Source organism: Sprattus sprattus, assembly GCF_963457725.1.
Source record: "Sprattus sprattus genome assembly, chromosome: 11".
NCBI lineage: Eukaryota > Metazoa > Chordata > Actinopteri > Clupeiformes > Clupeidae > Sprattus > Sprattus sprattus.
The window spans coordinates 19,822,045-19,842,946 of NC_137909.1; the positions used below are offsets into that span (position 1 = coordinate 19,822,045).

The 20,902-nt window shown below is 42.4% G+C and overlaps 2 protein-coding genes across 2 annotated transcripts in view; one reads left to right on the plus strand and one right to left on the minus strand.

Annotated features, from left to right (window-relative positions):
• clip1b (CAP-GLY domain containing linker protein 1b) overlaps positions 1-15,421 on the plus strand; it is a 43,645-nt gene extending 28,224 nt beyond the window's left edge. Inside the window, exons 13-21 of the mRNA XM_080847777.1 lie at positions 326-400; positions 6,841-6,947; positions 10,073-10,193; positions 10,338-10,381; positions 11,560-11,620; positions 11,922-12,078; positions 12,575-12,627; positions 13,188-13,300; positions 13,670-15,421. Of these exons, the coding sequence (XP_080703903.1) occupies positions 326-400; positions 6,841-6,947; positions 10,073-10,193; positions 10,338-10,381; positions 11,560-11,620; positions 11,922-12,078; positions 12,575-12,627; positions 13,188-13,300; positions 13,670-13,895 (957 nt within the window). The 3' untranslated portion in view covers positions 13,896-15,421. The remainder of the gene's footprint in view (positions 1-325; positions 401-6,840; positions 6,948-10,072; positions 10,194-10,337; positions 10,382-11,559; positions 11,621-11,921; positions 12,079-12,574; positions 12,628-13,187; positions 13,301-13,669) is intronic.
• Positions 15,422-16,514: 1,093 nt separating this feature from the next.
• Positions 16,515-20,428, minus strand: LOC308372593 (B-cell CLL/lymphoma 7 protein family member A-like). The gene is made up of 6 exons (XM_080847793.1): positions 20,241-20,428; positions 19,328-19,409; positions 18,978-19,074; positions 18,525-18,749; positions 18,064-18,167; positions 16,515-17,869 (listed from the first exon to the last, which is right to left on the minus strand). Exons 1-6 carry the CDS (start codon positions 20,330-20,332, stop codon positions 17,795-17,797), a joined length of 675 nt encoding a protein of 224 aa, XP_080703919.1. The 5' UTR covers positions 20,333-20,428; the 3' UTR covers positions 16,515-17,794.
• Positions 20,429-20,902: the final 474 nt, after the last annotated feature.

Genomic DNA, 20,902 nt, shown 5'->3' on the forward strand with positions numbered 1-20,902 from the left:
TAAGACTTTAACACTTGCAGGTAGCATTGCATATAGTCCACACATAAGTATAACTATGTACAATAAGACTACAGGTTTAACTGTACCGGGGCGCATTATGCATTATTTTCAGATTGTGTCTAGTGTTTGTTCAGCATGAAAGGCTGAAACAGCCCAGCCAAAGATCACCTGGAGATCCCTGAGTTTGGCCTTGTAGATAGAGGCCTGATGAGGTGTTTTCCTAAGATACTTCTGTTTACTGATAGCTAGCTGAGAAGAACAACTCTGATGGAAATGACTCCATTAAACCTGAAACACAGGCTAACAGTCTGGTGTCTCCCCACAGGAAAGCGAGTCGGCTAAGAGCCTCTCACAGGCCCTGGAGACCATGACTCAGGAGAAGGAGGAGATGCAGCAGCAGGTAAAAACAAAGCTTGCAAGGATTCTTTCAAACACCAGCAAAGGTGCTTCGTTGTGGAAGAGTGTGGTTGCTGTGCGTTTTGGAGTGCTGTGTAGTCAGACTAATATTAGCATAGGTGATTTTGAGGGACAGAAACAGACTGAGAGACATCAGGGATGATTCTATGTGGGTCAGAGTTCTGACCTTTGTCAGTGGTATTGTGAGCTGAAGTTTTATTGGAGAGTAGCATAGCATAGTGCATCACAGAATGGCTAATGAAAGACTAGCACTAGGTCATTGTAGTTGTTTTCTGCATAGTCTTCAATTAGTCCTGGGTTGTAGCTGTTGTAGCTTTAAATATGTTATAGTAGCTTTTTTCTAGACAGACTGCAGTTGGTTTGTGTTTATATGTCTTATTCTTGTTTATAGTTTATTTACACCAGCAATACTTTCACCTCTGTTTAGAAAAGAAAGCACAGAACAGTAAGACCTATTTAACCTAGTGGATATCAGTAGTATGAGTAATTCATTTTACGAAACAGATGCACTTGCGAGGGTCAAACTTTATATTAGCTCCCCCTGTGTATCATCTGTGCTGTATGCTGCAGGTCAATAGAATGGGTCTGTTAACGCTGTTCTGAGCATTCAGCAAGAGCAGCAACAGCGGCAGTAATGGTGGAAATAGCTGAACACGTCATGAAAACGTTGCGTTGCCCTGTGGCGCTTCGTGTAGAACAGGCTGGCGTGTGCAGGCGCGTGTGCTGAGTTCATGCATATATGCTTGCGTAATGTCTCAGATGGAGATGGTGCGAGGGAGCCTGGGGGAATTCAGCCGGGACTCTGAGCTCAGGCTGCTGCTCCGCTCCGCTCATCTGCAGGCCACGGAGAGGAACACATGTCTCACTGCATTCACACGCACTCCTGAGGTCTCAAGGGCATAGATGTTAATTTCTTATTTAATTTTTGGAAATTGATGGAAATTCAGCCTTACCAGCGATTTTAAACGTTTAGGTGATTTTAGACATGTACGGTTGGGGGAGGGGGTGTAAATGTGAGGTTAACTGAGTTTGAAATGTATGCTTTTCCAAACTGCAACTGGTCGTTGTAGTGGGGATGACAGCTCCAGGTTTTTGACAGGTTAAAGAAAGCTTGTCTTTACTGGCCAACTTTCTGCCATCCACCACAGAAAAACTTCAATAAGATGTCCCCATAGATGTACTGATATTACAGAGTGCTGTCCCATCTGGTCTGGTGAGATTACCTGTATTCCTGCACCTCACCTGCTTCTGATGTCTGCACTAACTTTTTCCCACCATTGAACAAAACACCTGCTGCCCAGTAGCACAACTGCCTTACCTTTACACCAATGCTTTTTCTGCATGCCAGTAGCTTGGCTTTTACTTGGCGTTTTACCCCATCACCTGTTTGGCCTTTCACAAGATCGTGTGGTCAGACTCATACTATATTGTACCAAATTGATCACTGTTTGAACACTGGAGATTGGTTTCACTTGTCTTCTCTTTATATATATATATTGTCTTCTTCGTACAAACGATTGACTGCTTTAATAGCATTGTTTGAAATGTCTGTGCCCTTACTGGGTTCTCAGTAACAGTGAAAGTCATGCTGCGCGAGTTGGACCATGGTGTGACAACAAGCCATTAAAATTCAAATCACCAACTCCTTAATGACCTTTCTGTGTTGGCTCATGCTCATAGCTCTGTGCCTCTGCTACTGTTCATATCAGTGGACATGCAAATGGACTGCTTTTATAATATTTTATTCCCAGCCTTTTGCACACTGCCTGCGTTGCGTGTGCATGGCGCCTGTGTTGGTTGTTTGCTACTGCCAGCCTTATCTTTCTGCATTGAGTTTTCCTTTAATAATGGCCGTCAACACACAATCAGTTTGGTATCATCCATCATTGATGAGTGGTCTGAAAAGTGAAGACCAGAAAGTTGACCAGCTGTAACCAGAAATCAGTCACGTGACTTTTTTTACCCTTGTACAGGGAGGGTCGAGAGAGCAGGAGAGGAAGCGTAACGGAATATGACTGCCCTTAACCTAATGTTCTGTTGCCTTATTTACATAATGTTATTATGGCCTACATTGGTTTACTACATAGTACACATGTAGCCTAAGGTTTCCCCTTTCATAACATGCAATTGCTAAAACAGTTAAAAATATATATTTATATTTCTGTCATGTCTTTGACATAAAGCCCAGACATCAGTTATGAAATGTTGATGGTATGATGTCAATATGACTATCAAAACATCTTTTCACTGTCTGAGAGCCGCTTACCTCACGCGTGAAAAATAGGCTCCAGGCTGATGTCTCCCGGCTTGAGCCGTGCCTGAGAGGTGCGTCTCACGCAGGCAGTGTGCATGCTTTAACCTGTTAACGACGGCAAAATGAAAATCAACAGGTAACACAGCCGCCACACGCACGCAACACAGGCAGTGTGAAACGGCCCTTAGCTCGTTTCCTTGTTCCTCCTTTTCCTGTGTTCGATTAGCAGCTTCTAGATCGTAAGCTTGTCTTTTGTTATAATAATGTTCCTGTGAGCACCTTGATCAGAAAGCCCTATATGGCCTACATTATTGTCATAATTAAAAAGGATTATGGCAGCCTAGTCCAAGCAACTTTCAGTAGGTTATTAAGTCTATGTATTGCACTCTTTAAATATTCCCCTAAAAGTCAACAGATGCAATCAGTTTTGTTGATATTTAATACTGCATAGACGATGGATGGCAGTTATTCATGTTCATGTTAGATTTGCTTTCAATGTATCCATTTAACTGTGTTGATTGCAGACCTGACAGAAGAAGGCTTTAATACTAGTAAAATATTTTCATCACAGTTGAAGACAAGAGGCTTGTGAGTCTGCAAAGATATTGTTTATCTGTGCACGTATGTAGAGGTTGTGACGTAATAGCCAATTGGAAGGGCATTTGGCTTCTGTGTGTGTGTGTGTGTGTGTGTGTGTGTGTGTGTGTGTGTGTGTGTGTGTGTGTGTGTGTGTGTGTGTGTGTGTGTGTGTGTGTGTGTGTGTGTGTGTGTGTGTGTGTGTGTGTGTGTGTGTGTGTGTGTGTGTGTGTGTGTGTGTGTGTGTGTGTGTTATGTAACATTCAAGCATCACTAGGACTTCTAAGAATGGCTACTCTGATGTCATACACTACCCCCGCCCCCATGCATGCATATATAATGAAAATGACGGGACAGAACTGAAAACCAAGTGATAACACGATAACAGGAGCAGGAGAGGCCACTCTTTGCATTCACACATAATGTCAGGTGATTATGCATGGCGTGCACTCAATATTGACATGCAGGTTCTTACCATATACTGGCACGCTTCCTAGATTTGAGCAGTGCTGTTTTGATTTCTGACTGTAAGATGGATATTAATAGAGGGATATTAACACTATTTACAATATTAACTACAGATTGCATCTTTGTAGAAAAACGTAATCTGATTTTTAATAATTCTTTTAATAATTCTAGACAGTTCACATCCTTTTAGAAACAATGTTATAAACTTACTGGCAGCCAGGTGACAGTTTTTTTTTTTGGTAGAGCATTTCCATGTGTGAAAAGTACACCAGTGTGTTTGTGTGATGTGAAGAGAACTGCATTGTCAAGACCAGTGGGGAGTTTGTGTTGGGTTAGGGGTGTGTTTGATTGTGTGTGTGTGTGTGTGTGCGTCTGCGGTGACATCAATGTTGCTGCCGCGTGCGTGCAGTGTGTGCACGTGTGGTTGTAAGAGAAATGCTCGCATGGGTACGGCAGCAGCTGGGTGTTTCCGCATGGCTGAACAGAACATCGGTACTCTGAAGTAGAGCCCCCCTCCACCCCCCAGCCTATACCCCGCCTACCACCACCACCATCACCACCACATCTCACCCATCGCCCCTCAGTCCTCTGCATTTGTTCTACAGTTGTTGTTGTCATATCTGACTCAATCACTGTAGGCAGGCCATTGAACCCACCATTAATCACATGTCCTGTGCAGAAAGAGGCAAGGGATTGCTGAATAAAGAGAGAGAGAGATAGAGAGGGAGAGAAGAGATGGAGAGGAGAGGGATTGCTAAATGGGGAGCGAGAGCATAAGAGAGAGAGAGAAAGAGAGAAAGGCTGGTGAGCAACTGGAGAGAGAGACAGGGAATGGAGAGTGGAGAGGGGTATAAGACAAATAAATAGGATAGAGATCGGGAGGAAGAGAGGGGAGAGAAAATGGAGAATATGATAGAGAACTTAAGGTAATAGAACTGTTCAGAGGAGAAGAGAGAGAGATAGAGAAAGGAAGAGGACAGACAGGGTGAAGAAAGAAAGGAGTGGAAGGAGGAAGAGATCATGGCGGGAAAGAAAGAGTGGAGTGAGGGGAAAAGGAGAAGATGGAGAGAATAGGACGATGGGAGAGGAGAGGAGAGGAGGAAAAAATGAGCGGGTAGGGGGGAGGAGCTTCCCCAGTTACATAATGGAGGCTGCTATCGTAACGCATGTTAGACTGTGACTTTGTGTGTGTGACAGCAGCAAGCTGTGCTCTGTTGTCCGCTTGCCTCAGCTCGGCTCGGCGAGCTGCTCCGTCCCAACAGGAGATCGGAGATGCTGGATCCACAACACAGCTGCACTGTTTCAGGCGTCAGATCCGGAAAACTCTGTGGAATACTAGAATACAGAGATTTTAGATGTGCGGAATTCTCTTTAGAACACAGGACCACTGAATCTATAGATTTTAGGGGCATCTGACTACTGAAATGTAGGTTTTTGGAACGTAGAATTCGGGAGTAGAACATTGCTACTGCGGATTTGGAGCAGTGGAATACTTAGCTTGTATCTGTGGAACACTTAGTTGGTGGACCGCTGGAATTCTCAGAAGTCTGTGCAGAGTGTGCTGGTATAGTGAGTATATAGTGGTATAGTAACACTTAGTGTACACAGCAATGGATATGTACTCGGCCCATCACAGCTTCTCCAATAATATCTACACCTCTCAGCTCCAGGTAACACATGCATGCATGCATACATACACCTATGCTCAGTTCCATGCAGACACAAGGCTAAACATGCATAGCATCACTGCAATTAATGTATTCTGAGAAGAAATGAGCAGGTACTTGTGACAATTTAAGATATTTTTGGAAGGAGCATGGTTTAGTGGAGATTAAGAGAGAGGGAATAAGTGTGTATGTGTGTGTATGTTTATGTTTATGTTTTGTCTGTGTGTGTGTGTGTGTGTGTGTGTGTGTGTGTGTGTGTTTATGTTTGTGTGTGTGTGTGTGTGTGTGTGTGTGTGTGTGTGTGTGTGTGTGTGTGTGTGTGTGTGTGTGTGTGTGTGTGTGTGTGTGTGTGTGTGTTGATGTTTTGTCTATTCCCTACTTGCTTCATTAGGAGCTCATCGCTTTTCATTACTTCATCTTTTGGTGCGTAAGAGCAACGTTGTAATTAATGTTCAATCTGCAAACGATGAGTACTAGATGAGAACCGGAGTAAAGCCTTGATTTTAATTGATTTTAATTGTTTATTCGTACGACAGTGAAATTAAGTATTGACTCGAGCCTCAGTCTGGCACAGTAACCAGCACTGTTAGGGGTGTCAGTCTCATCTGGTGTGACCAATTTTTTAGGTCAGGTAAAAAAACGCACAATGCTCCAGAACAAAAAAGATTTACTCTGGGATGGAATTGGAATTACAGCACATAGAAACAACAACAGAAACAGACCATTAACATTGGACAAGGGTACGAACAAGGTTTTAAAGCATTCTTATTATTCAGGTTTTGTACGTGTTAATTGAAATCGGTGAGGAATATTTAACACTGTTTAACACAATGTTGCCTTTTTTGCTGCACGTGTGAAAAATCGAAGATTTGATGTTTAAAGAACATTTTTCGGTTTCTGTTGGTAAACAGTGGTATCATTTGTACAATACAATATCCCCAATGCAATAATAGTCTTATTTATTATAAGCTGAAAGAAATATCACATGGGGGACTTTGCTACAGAATAATACAAGTAATGAATTACCTAATAACAGTCAAGCAAATAGCCATCCAAATGCTGAGTGAACTGAGACGCTTGATGAAATTTGAACCAATTATCACAAACTACAAGTAAAATAATGTAATGTACAGTTGTGATGCCTATACTGTGACGTACCGTTATAAAGAGAAACTAGCCTTTAATGTAGCTATGATGACAAAATCACATTGACAATATGCTTGTTCTCACATGCCGGTTTTATTTATGTCTCAGTCCTTTGAGAGGCTGGCTTTTGAAGTCTGTTTTGTTTTCCTGTTCTGTGAGATTTGCGAGAGACGTCTAATTTAGGCACCCCCCCCATTCTCTCTCTTTCTCTTTCTCCCTACCCCATTCTGTCTCCTCTGTCTCTCCCTCTTTCTCTTCCCCTCCTTTCCTCTTCCTCTGTCTCTCTCCCCCTCTGTCTCTCTCTCTCGGCAGCTGGAGGCTCTGAAACAGAAGAACTGTGAGTACCAGCAGGAGCTCTGTCTCTCGCAGGAGCAGCTCAGTGCTGAGAGCCAGCGCATCGGGAGCCTGAGCCAAGAGATGTGAGTGTGGCCCCGTCGACACAGAGCTGCCCCCTTATACTGCACACACATGCCAAGCACATACACATGGACAGATATACATACACACACACACACATCTCGAGTTATGAACATGAACACATGTTTATCCACTACACATGAACACATATACTGTATATGCACATAAATACATGTTTACACAGGTACAACTATATCCATGTACACAAGTATCCTAGAAATGTTTCACGTGCACAATTCAACGCAAACACATCTAGTATAAACATGTGTGCACACACTCTCTGCCGTTTCTCTCTGCTTTTCCTCAGTGGCCTGAATCTGCCTATGTTTTCACATCCTCTGATCTCTATGGTAGTTCTGTGAGGGGCTCTCTGCTAGACTCTGTTGTGGGTGCTGGTCTCTGTTATTATAACAGTGACTCCTCTTTAAGGTGGTTAAATGGATCATTGCACTCGTTTCATGTTTTATGTTTTAAGTTGCCAATGGGCTTGACATATATGAAAGGGGACTTATTTCTTCAGCATCAGTTTGCACCTAAAGGAGGCGATGTACTCGTTGTCTGTCAGCCCGCTCACCATACATTGAACATGTTGAGGAGAGATAGACAGACCGAACGAGTCACCTGGTTGTATCACGGACAATTCAGTCGTGATCTTAATCCTGTTGGATGATAATCCTATCTGATGCTGTAGTGGTGTGAGCCATGCTTCACCATGCTAATGTCAATGTTGTTCATGGTACTCAGTGTTCTCTTCAGTCACGTTGAGTCATTGTATGAATGTGACCTCATCATCCAGATCATGGGATGAGGACTGCATGTCTGCTGAACATCAGGTGCCCCTCAGCGGAGGAGACGAGAGTAGAGAGAGGCTGGGTTATGATGGGATCCTCAGTATCACTCCATGCTGTGTGGTGCTGAAGGATAAATTGGTGTAGGCCTAATGTGTAGAGGATCTGTTTGGGTGTGGAAGACAAATTAGTTTGGGTGATTACTTGATAGACCTACCATTTAGATATATTAGAGGCTGGTTTGTATGACTGTGGAATCAGATGTAGCAGAATTTTACATTTTGGTGTAGAAGGTAGACTGGTAATATCTGGGTGTGACGGACAAGGAGACGGGTGAATTTTGGGTGTCAGACAAGAAGACGGGTGTATTTTGGGTGTGACAGGCAAGGAGACGGGTGTATTGTGGGTGTCAGACAAGAAGACGGGTGTATTTTGGGTGTGACAGGCAAGGAGACGGGTGTATTTTGGGTGTCAGACAAGAAGACGGGTGTATTTTGGGTGTGACGGACAAGGAGACGGGTGTATTTTGGGTGTGACGGGCAAGGAGACAGGTGTATTTTGGGTGTAGCAGGGGTGGCAGTATGTTTGGATGCCGCAGGCAGCTTTAATAAAGCTGAGCTCAGACTCCGAGCGCTCTGGCCGCTCCTGACGCCTGCTCCTTGCGACCCGACACTCCAGGGAGCATTACATCATCAGCCTATCCCGTCCTGCTCCCACTCTCAGCCTGGAGCCTCGTCACATGGGTGTGAGAAGCTTCTCTGCCGGTGAGCTACACAACTAGTCTTTCTGCCGAGCAAGAGAAATGAGTGGAGATCTTGTGGTGTAGAAGGTGTAGTCTGTCTAGAGCTTTAAGAGAGAGGGGTTCACTACTGATGAGCAGAGGAGCATCTCTCCCAATGAGACAGAAGCACCTGCACAGGTGAGAGTGAGTGTGCTGACAGAGAGTTACATGGATTAGTGAGAAAGAAGTAACTGGTCTTCTTCTGTAAGTGAAGCAATTTAAACAAAAGCTTAAATGATGATTTTAAGGATTTAAGCCAAAGCATGTGACTGAGAAGATAGATCTAGAGCTGAACTAACTGAACAGACTACAGATTGTTCTGGAAGAAACACTTCAGAGTCTTCATGATGCTGCTTTTGGGCTCACAGCTCTTCTTGATTGGTGGTCAGTTGTCATTTGTTGACAGAACCAGTTGGTTCTTTTGAAATACATTGGAATTGGCCATTTTAAAACATTTTCTTGGCAGTGTCATATACATAAACGCTGTGACTGTTTACGACTGGAAATACAGATGCCTCTCCAAATTCAGACACTTGCCCTTGAACTGCCTCAGGCCAACCTTTCTCTTAGCCTTAGAGATAAGTGATTTTGCAGTTAAAATTTGACACAGTCCTGCCATGCGTCGCAGCATGAAGAATCTGATTAACTTCCGCATCAGAGCGACACGGTAAAAATAGAGGGCCGCGTTTGTCACAGTTGAAGAAAAGTGCATCGTCCGCGAGGCTCTGGATGCCGATGGCAAACTGTCTACTGTGAGACCGTCTCCACTGAATGGTCAAGACAATTTACAAACATGTCTAATCAAATATGTGTTTTGTTTCATTGATGCGTCTCATTAAAACAAAAAGAATGAGTGATATGAGAAGCAGAATGGTGCTGGAAATCCAGTATGCTCCTCATCTCTTTTTATCGCTCCTTAAGCATCAATCTTAATCCCCCCCCCCTCCCTCTTTCTCCTGCATAAGGAAGAGTGATTTTTTGAGGGTAGATGTTTGTAAACTGAGAGAGGATTAAGGGAAGGGGAATAAACATGTTTAAAGATTTGGTTTAAGCGACTCATAACTGGGTGGGACTGTAGCTTCATGGGGGAATATAAATAGAACAGAAATGGGATAAGCCATGCAAGGTTGTCATTTTGAACTTCATGGTTCAGTATATTAATTGCTTAATCAACGTCTGGGCCAGTCCTGTGCATGTGCAACATTTTTATTTATTTATAAAAGAATTTAAAAACATTTTTTGCAATCCTGTGTGTGTGTGCGTGCATGTGTGCGTGTGTATGAGGGGGGATGTGTATTGCTGTGATCAAAGACAGTAAAGACAGTGGATTTGATGTTGCTGTTTTGACTGTCTGCTACTACTAGTCACTATTACTACTTTTACTATTACCATTCACATACCTCTAGTCTGTGCCATCTTATGGGTGGAGGGGAAATATCTGTGTTTAGATTGAATGGTTGTTGCTAGAAGAGAGCTGTTATGATTGGCCAGAATGAACATAATGAGCTGAAGGGAAGCTGTGATTGGTCAGAATGGCAGACTCTGCTCTTTCCACCAGTGAGGAGTTGAAGCTCGCCACCAACCAGAAGAGCCAGCGTCTGGCAGCGCTCCAGGAGGAGAACGGGAAGCTGGCCCACAACCTCGACCTGAATCGCCACGAGGACCATGCCAACAAGAAGGTAACCTGGCAACCAGGACTGTCTGTAACTGTCTGTGTCGTTGTAGTGATAGGTTTCACGCATCACATCAGCGGACTCTCTGGTGGATGGTTTATCCTGGTGGGGATGGAGGCTTTTAATTTCTGTCTGTTTCTGTTCTTTTAGCTTGAAGATAAGCTCTCCAACAGCCAGCTAGAGAATTCGGAGAGGTAAGAAGCAACTTAACATCTGACTGACTGGTTCCTATATGCATTATACCACTGGGCTTGTGTTTTATACGTATGGTTAATTTACTTAACATAGGTGAGGGGAGTGTGAGTTATTATCTGCGTAAAAAGAACGATAAAACTCACCAAAGTGTGTAGATTAGTAGGATGTCCAAATGTGTTCTATCAACAGATAGTGAGAACAATTCTGATGATACCTGTATAATTGTTGAAGATAATACCATTCTCTACTCTGTGTTTAAGTAGGATTTAACATTATGCTGAACATAAAGAATAAATCGTTAGCTGTATTTTGGCATGGCTTGCTTACAGTGCCCCCTAGTGATGGACAGCTTCAGCAAAGCAATTGACCCTTCCGCAAACTCCGCCCCCCTTAGCAACGTTTGGTATATCAGTCAAGCATTCAAGTTTCCCAGGTTCTCAGCATTGGTATGAATGGGGTGGCAACATGTGTTCAACCGTGTCAATTTCAGCTCTACCCAAAGAAATCATAAGCATTTTTTGGAAAAACAGGATCTCAGATCGAAGCAAGCAAAAGGGTCTGCAATATGCTTATATAGGCTACAACCACGACATTACATGCCGTGTTTGTAGACAGACAAATGCTAAGGCTAACAGGTTCATTCCAGCTATGTTTATTTGTTCTATTATCTACACAGTCGCCGCTACGCAAACATGTAAGGTGGTAAAACTGAATCGTATTTTAAGCAAGGGTTTTCTCACGTTTTCGATGCAGTGGGCAGATTTTAGCGACATAGCTTCTTGGAACAAAGTAGGTGCTTCTGTTTACGTTGCTGACATTCAGCTGATGGGGGGGGGTCGTCTACATTGTTTGATCCACAGCAGGCATTTCTCTCTCTGGGTCTTGGGTTTCGGGAAGGGATAAAATGTTACCCCTCCCTCCAGCCTTTTTGGATATCGACTGTCAGAATTACACACTCCATAAGCACAACGTTTCATTTTCTCTTCTCGAGCAGACGTCTCTCTCATTGACTTCCATTCATCTAAATGGCTCGCTTGACTGAGGTCCCGAGCTTAGTAACCGTTGCTATGCTATGATCAGTTACCGTTTTGGGGAGTGGTCGCGGAAGGGTCAATTAGGACGAGGCTCATCTGTGGTAGATGTACCACCTCCTTAAAATGTTTCCCTCTCTCTACAGGGATAACTCCGGTGCTCTGATGATGGACAAAGACAGAGAGTTAGAGACGCTTCGAAATGAGGTAAGGTTGCCTTGCCCCTGGTTAAGTCGTAGGTCATGTGACTCAGTTCTGATGAGATGTATGTAGAGGTCTAGTTGTATTGATAAGAGGTGTCGTTCAGCAGGCACATATATATATAAGCATGATGCACACCGGGAATGAGTTTTCCTACTAAAGCAAGCTTGAACCGAAAGCGTGGAGTTGGCAGTTCGCTTTGCTGACACAGATTGCCTGTAGCTAAACCTCTTGCAGGTGTTATTTTGCTGTGTAATTTTCCGTGACCTAACTGAATATATTGCTCTGTCCTCATGCCCTCTGCCAGATTGCCCTGCTGCGTGGGGAGAGCGCCATGGCAGAGACACTGCGCTCGGCTGTGGAGACCCTGGAGAAGGACAAATCCCAGCTGCAGAACCGAGTCCTCAGCCTGGAGCAGCGGCTCTCTGGAGAACCAACAGCAGGGGGCGACAAAACACCCTCAGGTCAGACGGCCAGCACTACTGCAGTCTCTCTCACTACCTACACTATATATCATCATAGCATCATAGCCAGTTTGGGGGAAATGAGGTTGTATTCACTTCTGACAAACAGCTATATTTAAGGGTACTCATCAGAAATATGCATGAACCGGAGAACTCTCCATATTAGATGTTACATAGCTCAAATGGAAATGTAGGCCCTGTGATGCTTTTTTTTCATACTTCATTTTTAAAGAAATAAAGATACAATGAGACATGCATACATACATACATACATACTTACATACATACATACATCGAACAAAAAGTTGTCACCTATACATTTATACTGATGGTACAATGATGAAAATAAATGTCAATGGCCCTGTGATGCTTTTGTTAACATTTTCTAAGCTTTGTAGCTTTTGGTTGCATAGGCTGAACGCATTTGCTCTAGTAGTGCTATCGGTTATATCCCCTGATTCCTGTTGCAAATGTCTGCATGTGTCCTCTCGTGCAGGTGATGCAGCCCTTGACCAGCTACGGGAGGAGAAGGAGTTTGCTGAAGGACAGGTACGGAGTCTGACTCCTATCATGACTCCTCATTTGCGTATTTTCAGCCCTTTTGTGATAATGCACATTTCAGATAATCGAGAGAATAGTACAGTTTGGGGGGCACTGTAGCTCACACAGTAGCCTCGACCACATCTGGGCTTTACGCCCATGGAGGACACAGGTTCGAATCCGGCCTGATGTAATTTCTCCTGTCCACTCACCACCTCTTCTCCCACTCATTTCCTGTCCCACTCTTAACTGTACTATCAATTAAAGGCATAAAAAGCCCAAAAATACTGTATATCTTTAAAAAAAAGAATACCGGTAGTACAGTTTTAGTCTTTGGTATTATTATTATTTAGTGAAACAGTTTGATATGTCTTTCATGGAGTGGTGTGACGTGTAGATGTGTGTAGTTACTGCATCTCCACTGTACATCATTACTGTGGTGTGCTTTCCAACTGTTTTGATCATCAGTTTATGATATGTTACCGCTGGTGAATGGTTCCTTACTCCTGTTGTGGTGTTGGTCATTTTTGGTCATTTCTCACCCTCCCCTTCCCCCTCCTTTAAACCAGATAAACTTCCTGAACTCGGTCATTGTGGACCTCCAGAGGAAGAATGAGGAGCTGAAGGTGAAGCTGGCGAAGATGGTCTTGACCGAGTTCAACGGGAATGACGAGGACGAAGGGTGAGTTAAAGTTAGCTGGAAAAGTTAGGATTGACTGCTCTGACCTTAGACTTAGATTAAGAGGGTGTTCAATGTGGTATTTATCCTTGAGCTGCACAGATTACAGAGAAAAGAAGGCAGCACTCATGCAAGCAAACTCTTCTGGTGTGGCAGTAGCATGGGTTTCAGTTCTGAAAAAAAATGTTGGAACTGATTTGCCTTTAGTTTGGCTGGAAAGAGCTTCCCTGAGTCAACAAGCATGAGGCTTTTGAAAATAGGCATAAACTGTTCAGTAAGTTAAGTTGGTTATTCAACACTATTAATAGGAAACTGTGTACACACTCAAGAGCCAGGAGGTGTCACTGTGTAAATCTCATCCTGGTCTTGCAGTTTAAGAGAAAGGAAGTCCAAGAAGAAGGACCATCCACGGGTGTTCTGCGACATCTGCGACTGCTTCGACAAGCACGACACGGAGGACTGCCCCACCCAGGCCCAATCGCCCGACACGCCCCCCCACACCACCCACCACGGCCGCCGGGGGGACCGCCCCTACTGTGACATCTGCGAGGCATTCGGACATGCTACGGAGTCCTGCAATGACGACCAAACTTTCTAGAACATTCCGTCCAGACCCTTTAAAGTAAACCATTCCTGCCTGAGATCAGGCACCGCACATTCCGTTTCCTTCGGAATTCCTATTTTTCTATGTTCTTTGTACGTATGCGTGTGTCCTCGTCATCATTTCCTTACTAAAATATCCACGTCAGAGATTAACCCATAATCTTTCCCATTCAACTCAAGGTTGAAAATGCACAGGAAGCTTTGCTGCTTGTCTCAAAGGAATTTATATTTTTGTGTGTGTCCTGTACTGTAACTCAGTAGGCCTACTGTGTAACTATGACTTCCCAGTGAAATCTGACAGATACATGACCGCACGTGTTCCACATGAAACAGCCACAGAAAACTAGATTCGCGGAGCCAGATGTATATTACAGTACAGGTCTCGGGACAACCACGTTAAAACTTGATCCAAATGAGGATGGGAACAATTAGCGTGTTTAGTTCATTTCAATCATTCCAAACCAATCCAATGCCTTGTGACGGTGGAGCTCAAACAAGCAAAGTGAAAGTAGATTCAAACAGATTACAGTATAGGTAAGTTGTGCTTTTGTCACTTTGTGGGTAGATTCACAAGGAAGCTAAATTATGTTTCACAAGCAAAGTTCAGGAGAAGCCCAGCACGGTGATTGACAGTTGTCGCATCTCTTACTTCTGTCATATGAAGAGATTTATATCACTATTACCTTCCAGTCACTTAACGCATGCCAGTGAACTCACAAAACCAAAACATATTGTCTCCAGACAAGTACTCCGGGAACACCTGCCAAAGTGACACCTGACCCCGCAACACCACATAAAAACTGCCATCTTTCAAAGAGCAAATCATGCTGTATCTAGATTTAGAGGTTTCATAGTGTCGGCCACACCAGCCAATAAAACGTATTGCACTGCTCACTTTAATCCTTTATGCATTCAAGCACTCCCTTTTAACGGTCATTCTACAAAACTATTTAAGTTATACTTTTTATATGAAATGTAAAAATACTTGTTATATCATGTTATGTGTTATGTTATCTCTGCAACACAACAGTTATTGAAGCACACATTTGGATCATATTGTATCTGTCAATTGTATGGGAAAGCTGTAAATTTGATAAGATAAACAAATGAGATTTATTCGTTTTTAAAGCTGTAGTATGTGATCTCTACTTTCTTCCATCTTTATATATGAGGGCAGTACATACTAATAAACATTTTGCCAGGTAAGCCATTTTGAAAACAATTACAGGTATCTAAAAGGATTCATCCAAATATTCATAATCATTTTGGCTTTACACAGTATAGCACAAATTAAATGTCTATTCAAAAGGATGGGAGCTTTTGAGAGATTTTAAAAGGGAGTTTTTTGTAATTATAAGTTTGCTATAACCTTCACCAGATATCACATACTGCAACTTTAAAATACAGCTGCATTTTGGAAGGAAATTGCACATATGAGGCCAGAGGACTGAAATTATTTAACATTTATTTTCAGATTAATTCTGTTTGTATGATGAAGACGACATTATTTGACACTTGTATTAGCAGCATTTAACGCTTTGTGGACTTTCTACATACTATTGTGATGGTCTTTAAGTAGTGCACTGTTTTATGTACTGTTAACTTGTACTAATTCAATATATGTAATATATTGCAAATATGGAGTCTGTGTCCTTTTTGAAGTTGAAATAAGTCTTACATTTGGCAGTGGGAGAAAGAGAATTAGATTTTGTATATTTTTGGATCTGAGAAAGGATATGGATTAAGTTGACAAGTTGTACATGAACTAGTGCTGTCAGTTTAACGCGTTGTTAACGACATTAACGCAAGCCCATTTTAACGCCGTCAATTTTTTTATCGCACGATTAATGCATTGTTTTTACATTAACGTTCTTTTTGCCCTCCCAAACTGTGTAGTAGGCTAATGTTACGTTTGAGTGAATGGTGAGCGCGAAATGGATGATAAAAAGCTTCTGAATAGAATGTTTACCTTTAACAGGCAGCTGGCTGAAAGCACAGAAGGCTTACCTTTTATTGGTAACCTAACTGTTACGGTTCATTGTTTTTGAAATAAGAGGCCTGACTTCTATGTTCACAGCCAACTTGAAAAAAATAAATAAATATTAAGCCATGGTTTAACTGCACTATAGGCGGAGTCCTTGTTTATCTGAAATGTCCACTTTATAATTTTATTTTGTACCGCCATGTTATGCAATGTTGTTTTTCAATAAAATAAAACATTGCATAAAGCAAGCCAATCCACTTTTCCATGTTGATAAGAGTATTAAAATAAAATAAAAATGATGGAAAAAAATAATTGAAGGGATATTTAGAATAGATACAAATTTGCGAATAATCGCGATTAATTTTGAGTTAACTATGACAAAAATGCGATTAATCGCGATTAAATATTTTCATCGTTTGACAGCACTAACATGAACACATAAGAAAACTATGACCTAAATCTGCACACAAAATACCATATGTGTATTGGGGGGAAAAGTATTTTAACAGGCAAGAGTAAAGAGAGACAAATCCAAAGTTACAAAACAGTTTGTTACTATTAAATCATATTTATTCACTATTAAAGCATATACGTTACACATTAAACAAGGCAAGGAAAAAATAAATAGGTAACACCATGTTTCGTGTAGAACTATCATAACAAGACTCAATAACCTGTTCCTGGAAGAAGAATGCTATATCCAAGCGTTTATAATGTGTTGTTTCTTTGACAGCAAAACTGTAACGTGTAGGACAGGATTGTTAGAATGGTAAAACCGAGTCCTACAATGCGAGATGTTACACACAGAGAGATAAAAATCTATCCTTTCAATAGCAGCTTGGACATGAGGTATTTAATGAGCTACTTAGCTTGTTTGTCTTCCATTTTAAAAGTATAAAAAAATGAAAAGACGTAGCCTACACTTTACTTTCAGTAGACTCCCCCCTCAAACACCACCATACATCCCAATGTTTATGTTCAATCACACAGTTTATGTTGTCTTTTGTGGGTTTTTGAATGTTGTGACTGTGCGGAAGAACTACTGCTACTAAAAAAATCCCTATCCTAAATTAAAGGGTGTGTTGGAATAGCTCTGTAAAATAGGTAAATTGTTACAAATTTACGGAATTCAAAAATTCAAACGAAATCAAGGTCCTTTACAGTTGCAAAATTTGATTTAACAGTCAGCATTCCAGCATGATGTGTACTTGCACATCTACTCAATGAAAAAAATGAACAGAAAAAAAAGCAGCTATTACAAGAGACCTGAAATCTATTAACTCCACAAATGTACGCAAGTAATACCAGGCATGCCTTCTTCAATGACCACACTACTATTGCTAATTACCCCTAATTGTGTGTCACAAGAACATATTCACTTCATTATAGATTGCTGTAAGGCGATGGTTAAACAAAGGAACCTAATTTAACACAGACCTCTTGGGCATGAGTCCTCTGCGGTAAGCGCCACATACAAAGTGAACTACATCTGTGTGTCCATACCCAGGGGACTGCAGAGCCTTGGATCTTAGCACTAAATGAACTTCTAATCGAGGCCAATTGTGTTGATGGCGCTTATAGCGAATCGGGTTGAATTAGCATGCACTGGGAAAGAAAAAAATGGGATTACAGTTAATGTGAAATTGAATTTTGGTGAAGGCAGAGCTACTGTTAAATGATGTTGGCCTGGTCTAGTGGGAAAATAAACTAATTATTCCTATACCTCACATCTCCATATGTCAAAGAAAGATGAGATAAATTGAAAAGGTCTAGAGAGGAGTGAATGATGAGACATTAGCGGGACTCTGAAAGTGTTTTTGTCTGTCTTAAGGGGGAGGTAGCCTACACCAGGTTGCACCCATACTATTAAAGACGAGACACCTACACTGTTGAAAGCAACCACGACTTATCTAAATCTCTTCCTTAGACTCCTTAGAAGGTGACTCCTGTTTGGTCTTCTTACCCGGAGGGCCCTCTTCTAATTCCTGCTCAACACAAAGAGACCACAAGATCAGTAAGCATATGCCAAGATCAGTGAACATATGCCAATCGTCAACTGTAAAAGCAGCAACAAAACATGGGCATGATTTGCATTACAGTTGGCATTCAGCATTCAACAACTAATCAACTGGTTTTGAATGGTTCTACATCATGACAGGGAATCAGTTATACATGTTACCTGAGTGTCTTTAGTGGCATCTGAGGAGAGGTCCTGCCCCCTAGTGGTCTGGGGACTTTGTTTGGTAACAGTAATCACAGAGGTTTCTGCCGTTAAGCTTTTCCCTGCATGACAACAGTTACCGCAATGTTTACATGACTGTGGGAACACTCACTTCTCAATGTAATTCATTACGATTTTATAAGACATAAGTTTAAAATATGATGTCAATGTAGTCATTTTTAATACCCAAGAATCTCATATCATCAGCCTGTATTTAAGGAGCATCTAAAAACAAGAAGTCAATCCAAACGGGACCTAAATGTACGTATTATGTCTTGGTTTCTTTTGACTCACATTACAAGGAAGTGCATTTATTTAAGATGAGACTCTAGATGTGATGGGTAGCCCAGGGCAGTACACACTTACTCACAGAGAATCTGTTCTGCATTCCAGAGAAGAGCCAGTGCATTTAGCCTCACCTGTCTCAGTGCCCAAGTCCTGACTGTCTTTGCACTGATCCTCGACCTCTTTCCTGGCATCGGTACCATCAGTGAGGGGAACGCCAGCTTCACCTTTAAGGGCTGCAGTGTCACCACCCTCCCTCTGGGTGGCGCCACTGAGTTCAGGCCCAGGGCTGCCATGACTGCTGGCCTCCTGCTTCACGGGTGAAGAGTCAGCGAGTGAGCTGTGGTTGCTGTTTTCATCTGAGGAAAAATAACCCCTGATGAGGAACCATCAAATGCTCAGAGCAATAACATGGTAACTGAACCTAATACACACCATCTGAAACTTTCACAGTCTGGCCAGGCCAGCTGAGTCACACCCACAAACACACACATACACCAAACTATACCCCCCCTTTACACACATACATTCAGAGAGACACACACACACAGGCACACACCAAAATACACAGACACACTCTCGCTCACCATGCATGTCCATCATTCCCGGGGAAGAGCTGTTTTCAGGCGTGGTGACCTCTGACCCATATTTCTCATCCTGTCCGTTCTTCTTGTTTTTATTTTTCTAAACAGCAGAATTGTCAAACATAACAGCAAATCAGACATCATAGGAGAGCCTATATTCTCTTCCCTGCAGTTTAAGACCTTCCCTGCTACTCTTTCTACTATAAGTATTCAGTAGAAAAAGAACATAACAGAGAAACGTAACAGTAGGAGTAGCATCATTGTAACACCGTCTAAATATCAGGTCAGTAAGACTTTACAGTTCTGCCAGACTGCTAAAATTCATCCAAAAAATCGACTTAGGGATAACTTACATCCTCTGACTTTGACTCTGCAACTGGAACCCATTTATAAATACGCAGTGATGTGTCGCCCACTGTCACCCATTTCTTCTCCCTGTAGAGCACATAACAAACAACATCCACTCATCTTGGCTGCAGGTGGGTTTGAGAAAGACCACGCACAATGTGTGCAGAAGTGCTGAAAGTTTTTTTTCATGGTATAACTTCTCATTATAGGAAGTCATATGTGTAGAATTCTGACTATTCCATGTACTCAGTCCCAGAATACTCAGTCATCTAAACTAGGTCAAAATCAGGGTGTCTCAAGATCATGTAAATTTCACTTTGCAACCTGCAGGCAATTTGTAATAATTATCGCATCATTTACTCCACAATTGTAAGATATGTAACAGCTAAGGGGTAAGCATATTGGCTGCCCTGCCAAGCAGTGTCTCTTTCGAGACTTCCCTTTCCCTCCGGCGACACGCCTGTCTGCGTTGAGCCGCTAAAAAAGCGCTAAATTTAAACCTCGAGAATGTCTTAAAACAAGTAGACTCTGGGGCACCGGCATGGTAAGTTCAGCAGGGAATATCTTACTGGGTGACTAGAATCTTTCGTGGGTCTCAACAGCCCGCTTTCCCCTCCGTTTTTGCCGGCCAAGGCAGGAGGAATGGCTGCCCGTGACGGCAACGACATGGCTTTTTGGCTAAATCGATATCCATGTAAGGAAATAGTAGTATGAACGACGGATTGTATGCGACATTTTAAGTAACAATGTGTTCATCCTTCATCCCCGACTTCCAACTATCTGGTTTTCATACAACTTCGTAAAAATGGGTCCTTCTTCCGAATGCGTTTTGTATGGCTAGGTCTCTAGCCTCCCCCACTCGTCGTGCTGTTGCTGACTGCTACAATGTATCGGACGGCAAGTAACTACGAGTCTTACCATTTTCGTACTTTCTCGATAGCGGCCATAACCCGCTTGACGTCATCTTTGGCCCTGCTCCGCGTCTCTGCGCGAACCGACCTGCCCGACATGACGACTCGCGGGTTCAGCAACTCACACACAGCGAACTCTGCGCATTCAGAGAAGAGAGGGAGAGCCGGCCTTTGACGGGAGAGCGCCCCTTCACGAGCTGGTTGCTACATCTGTGTTCAACATTCCGCCCTGAGGCATTTCAAAGACAAAAGGCATAAAAAACTAAAACATTATTAATGGCCCTTGTTGATCAAATTGATGTTGTTAATTTGAAAAGGTCTCACCTGGAAAACATTAAAAAGGTCACCATGGAAAAAATGTGAACATATAACTGATTTTGGTGTCTTTATTCAGTCTACAACCTCAGGTATCCCAACCACTAATCCTTCTTCCCTAAGACATTTGGGAAGTGATTACTTGTATTTTTCACCTGATTATACAGTGGTCACTTTGACATTGGCACACAATTGTTGCATTCAGAATGACTGGAGATGATGAACATGTGTATAGACTACATAGATTGTAAGCTGATAATCTTTTTTCTTAATATTTGGCAACTGGTTAGATAAACTACTCTGTAGATGTCAATTATACAACTCACAAATTGTACATGGACAACTTTCAAAGGA

Coding starts and splice junctions, on each gene's coding strand:
- LOC308372593 (XM_080847793.1), bottom strand. CDS start 20,332: ATGTCGGGCAGGTCGGTTCGCGCAGAGACGCGGAGCAGGGCCAAAGAT. Junction 18,168..18,524: donor GGACTTGGGCACTGAGACAG/GTGAGGCTAAAT, acceptor GTTGTCATGCAG/GGAAAAGCTTAACGGCAGAA. Junction 17,870..18,063: donor ATGCCACTAAAGACACTCAG/GTAACATGTATA, acceptor TGTGTTGAGCAG/GAATTAGAAGAGGGCCCTCC.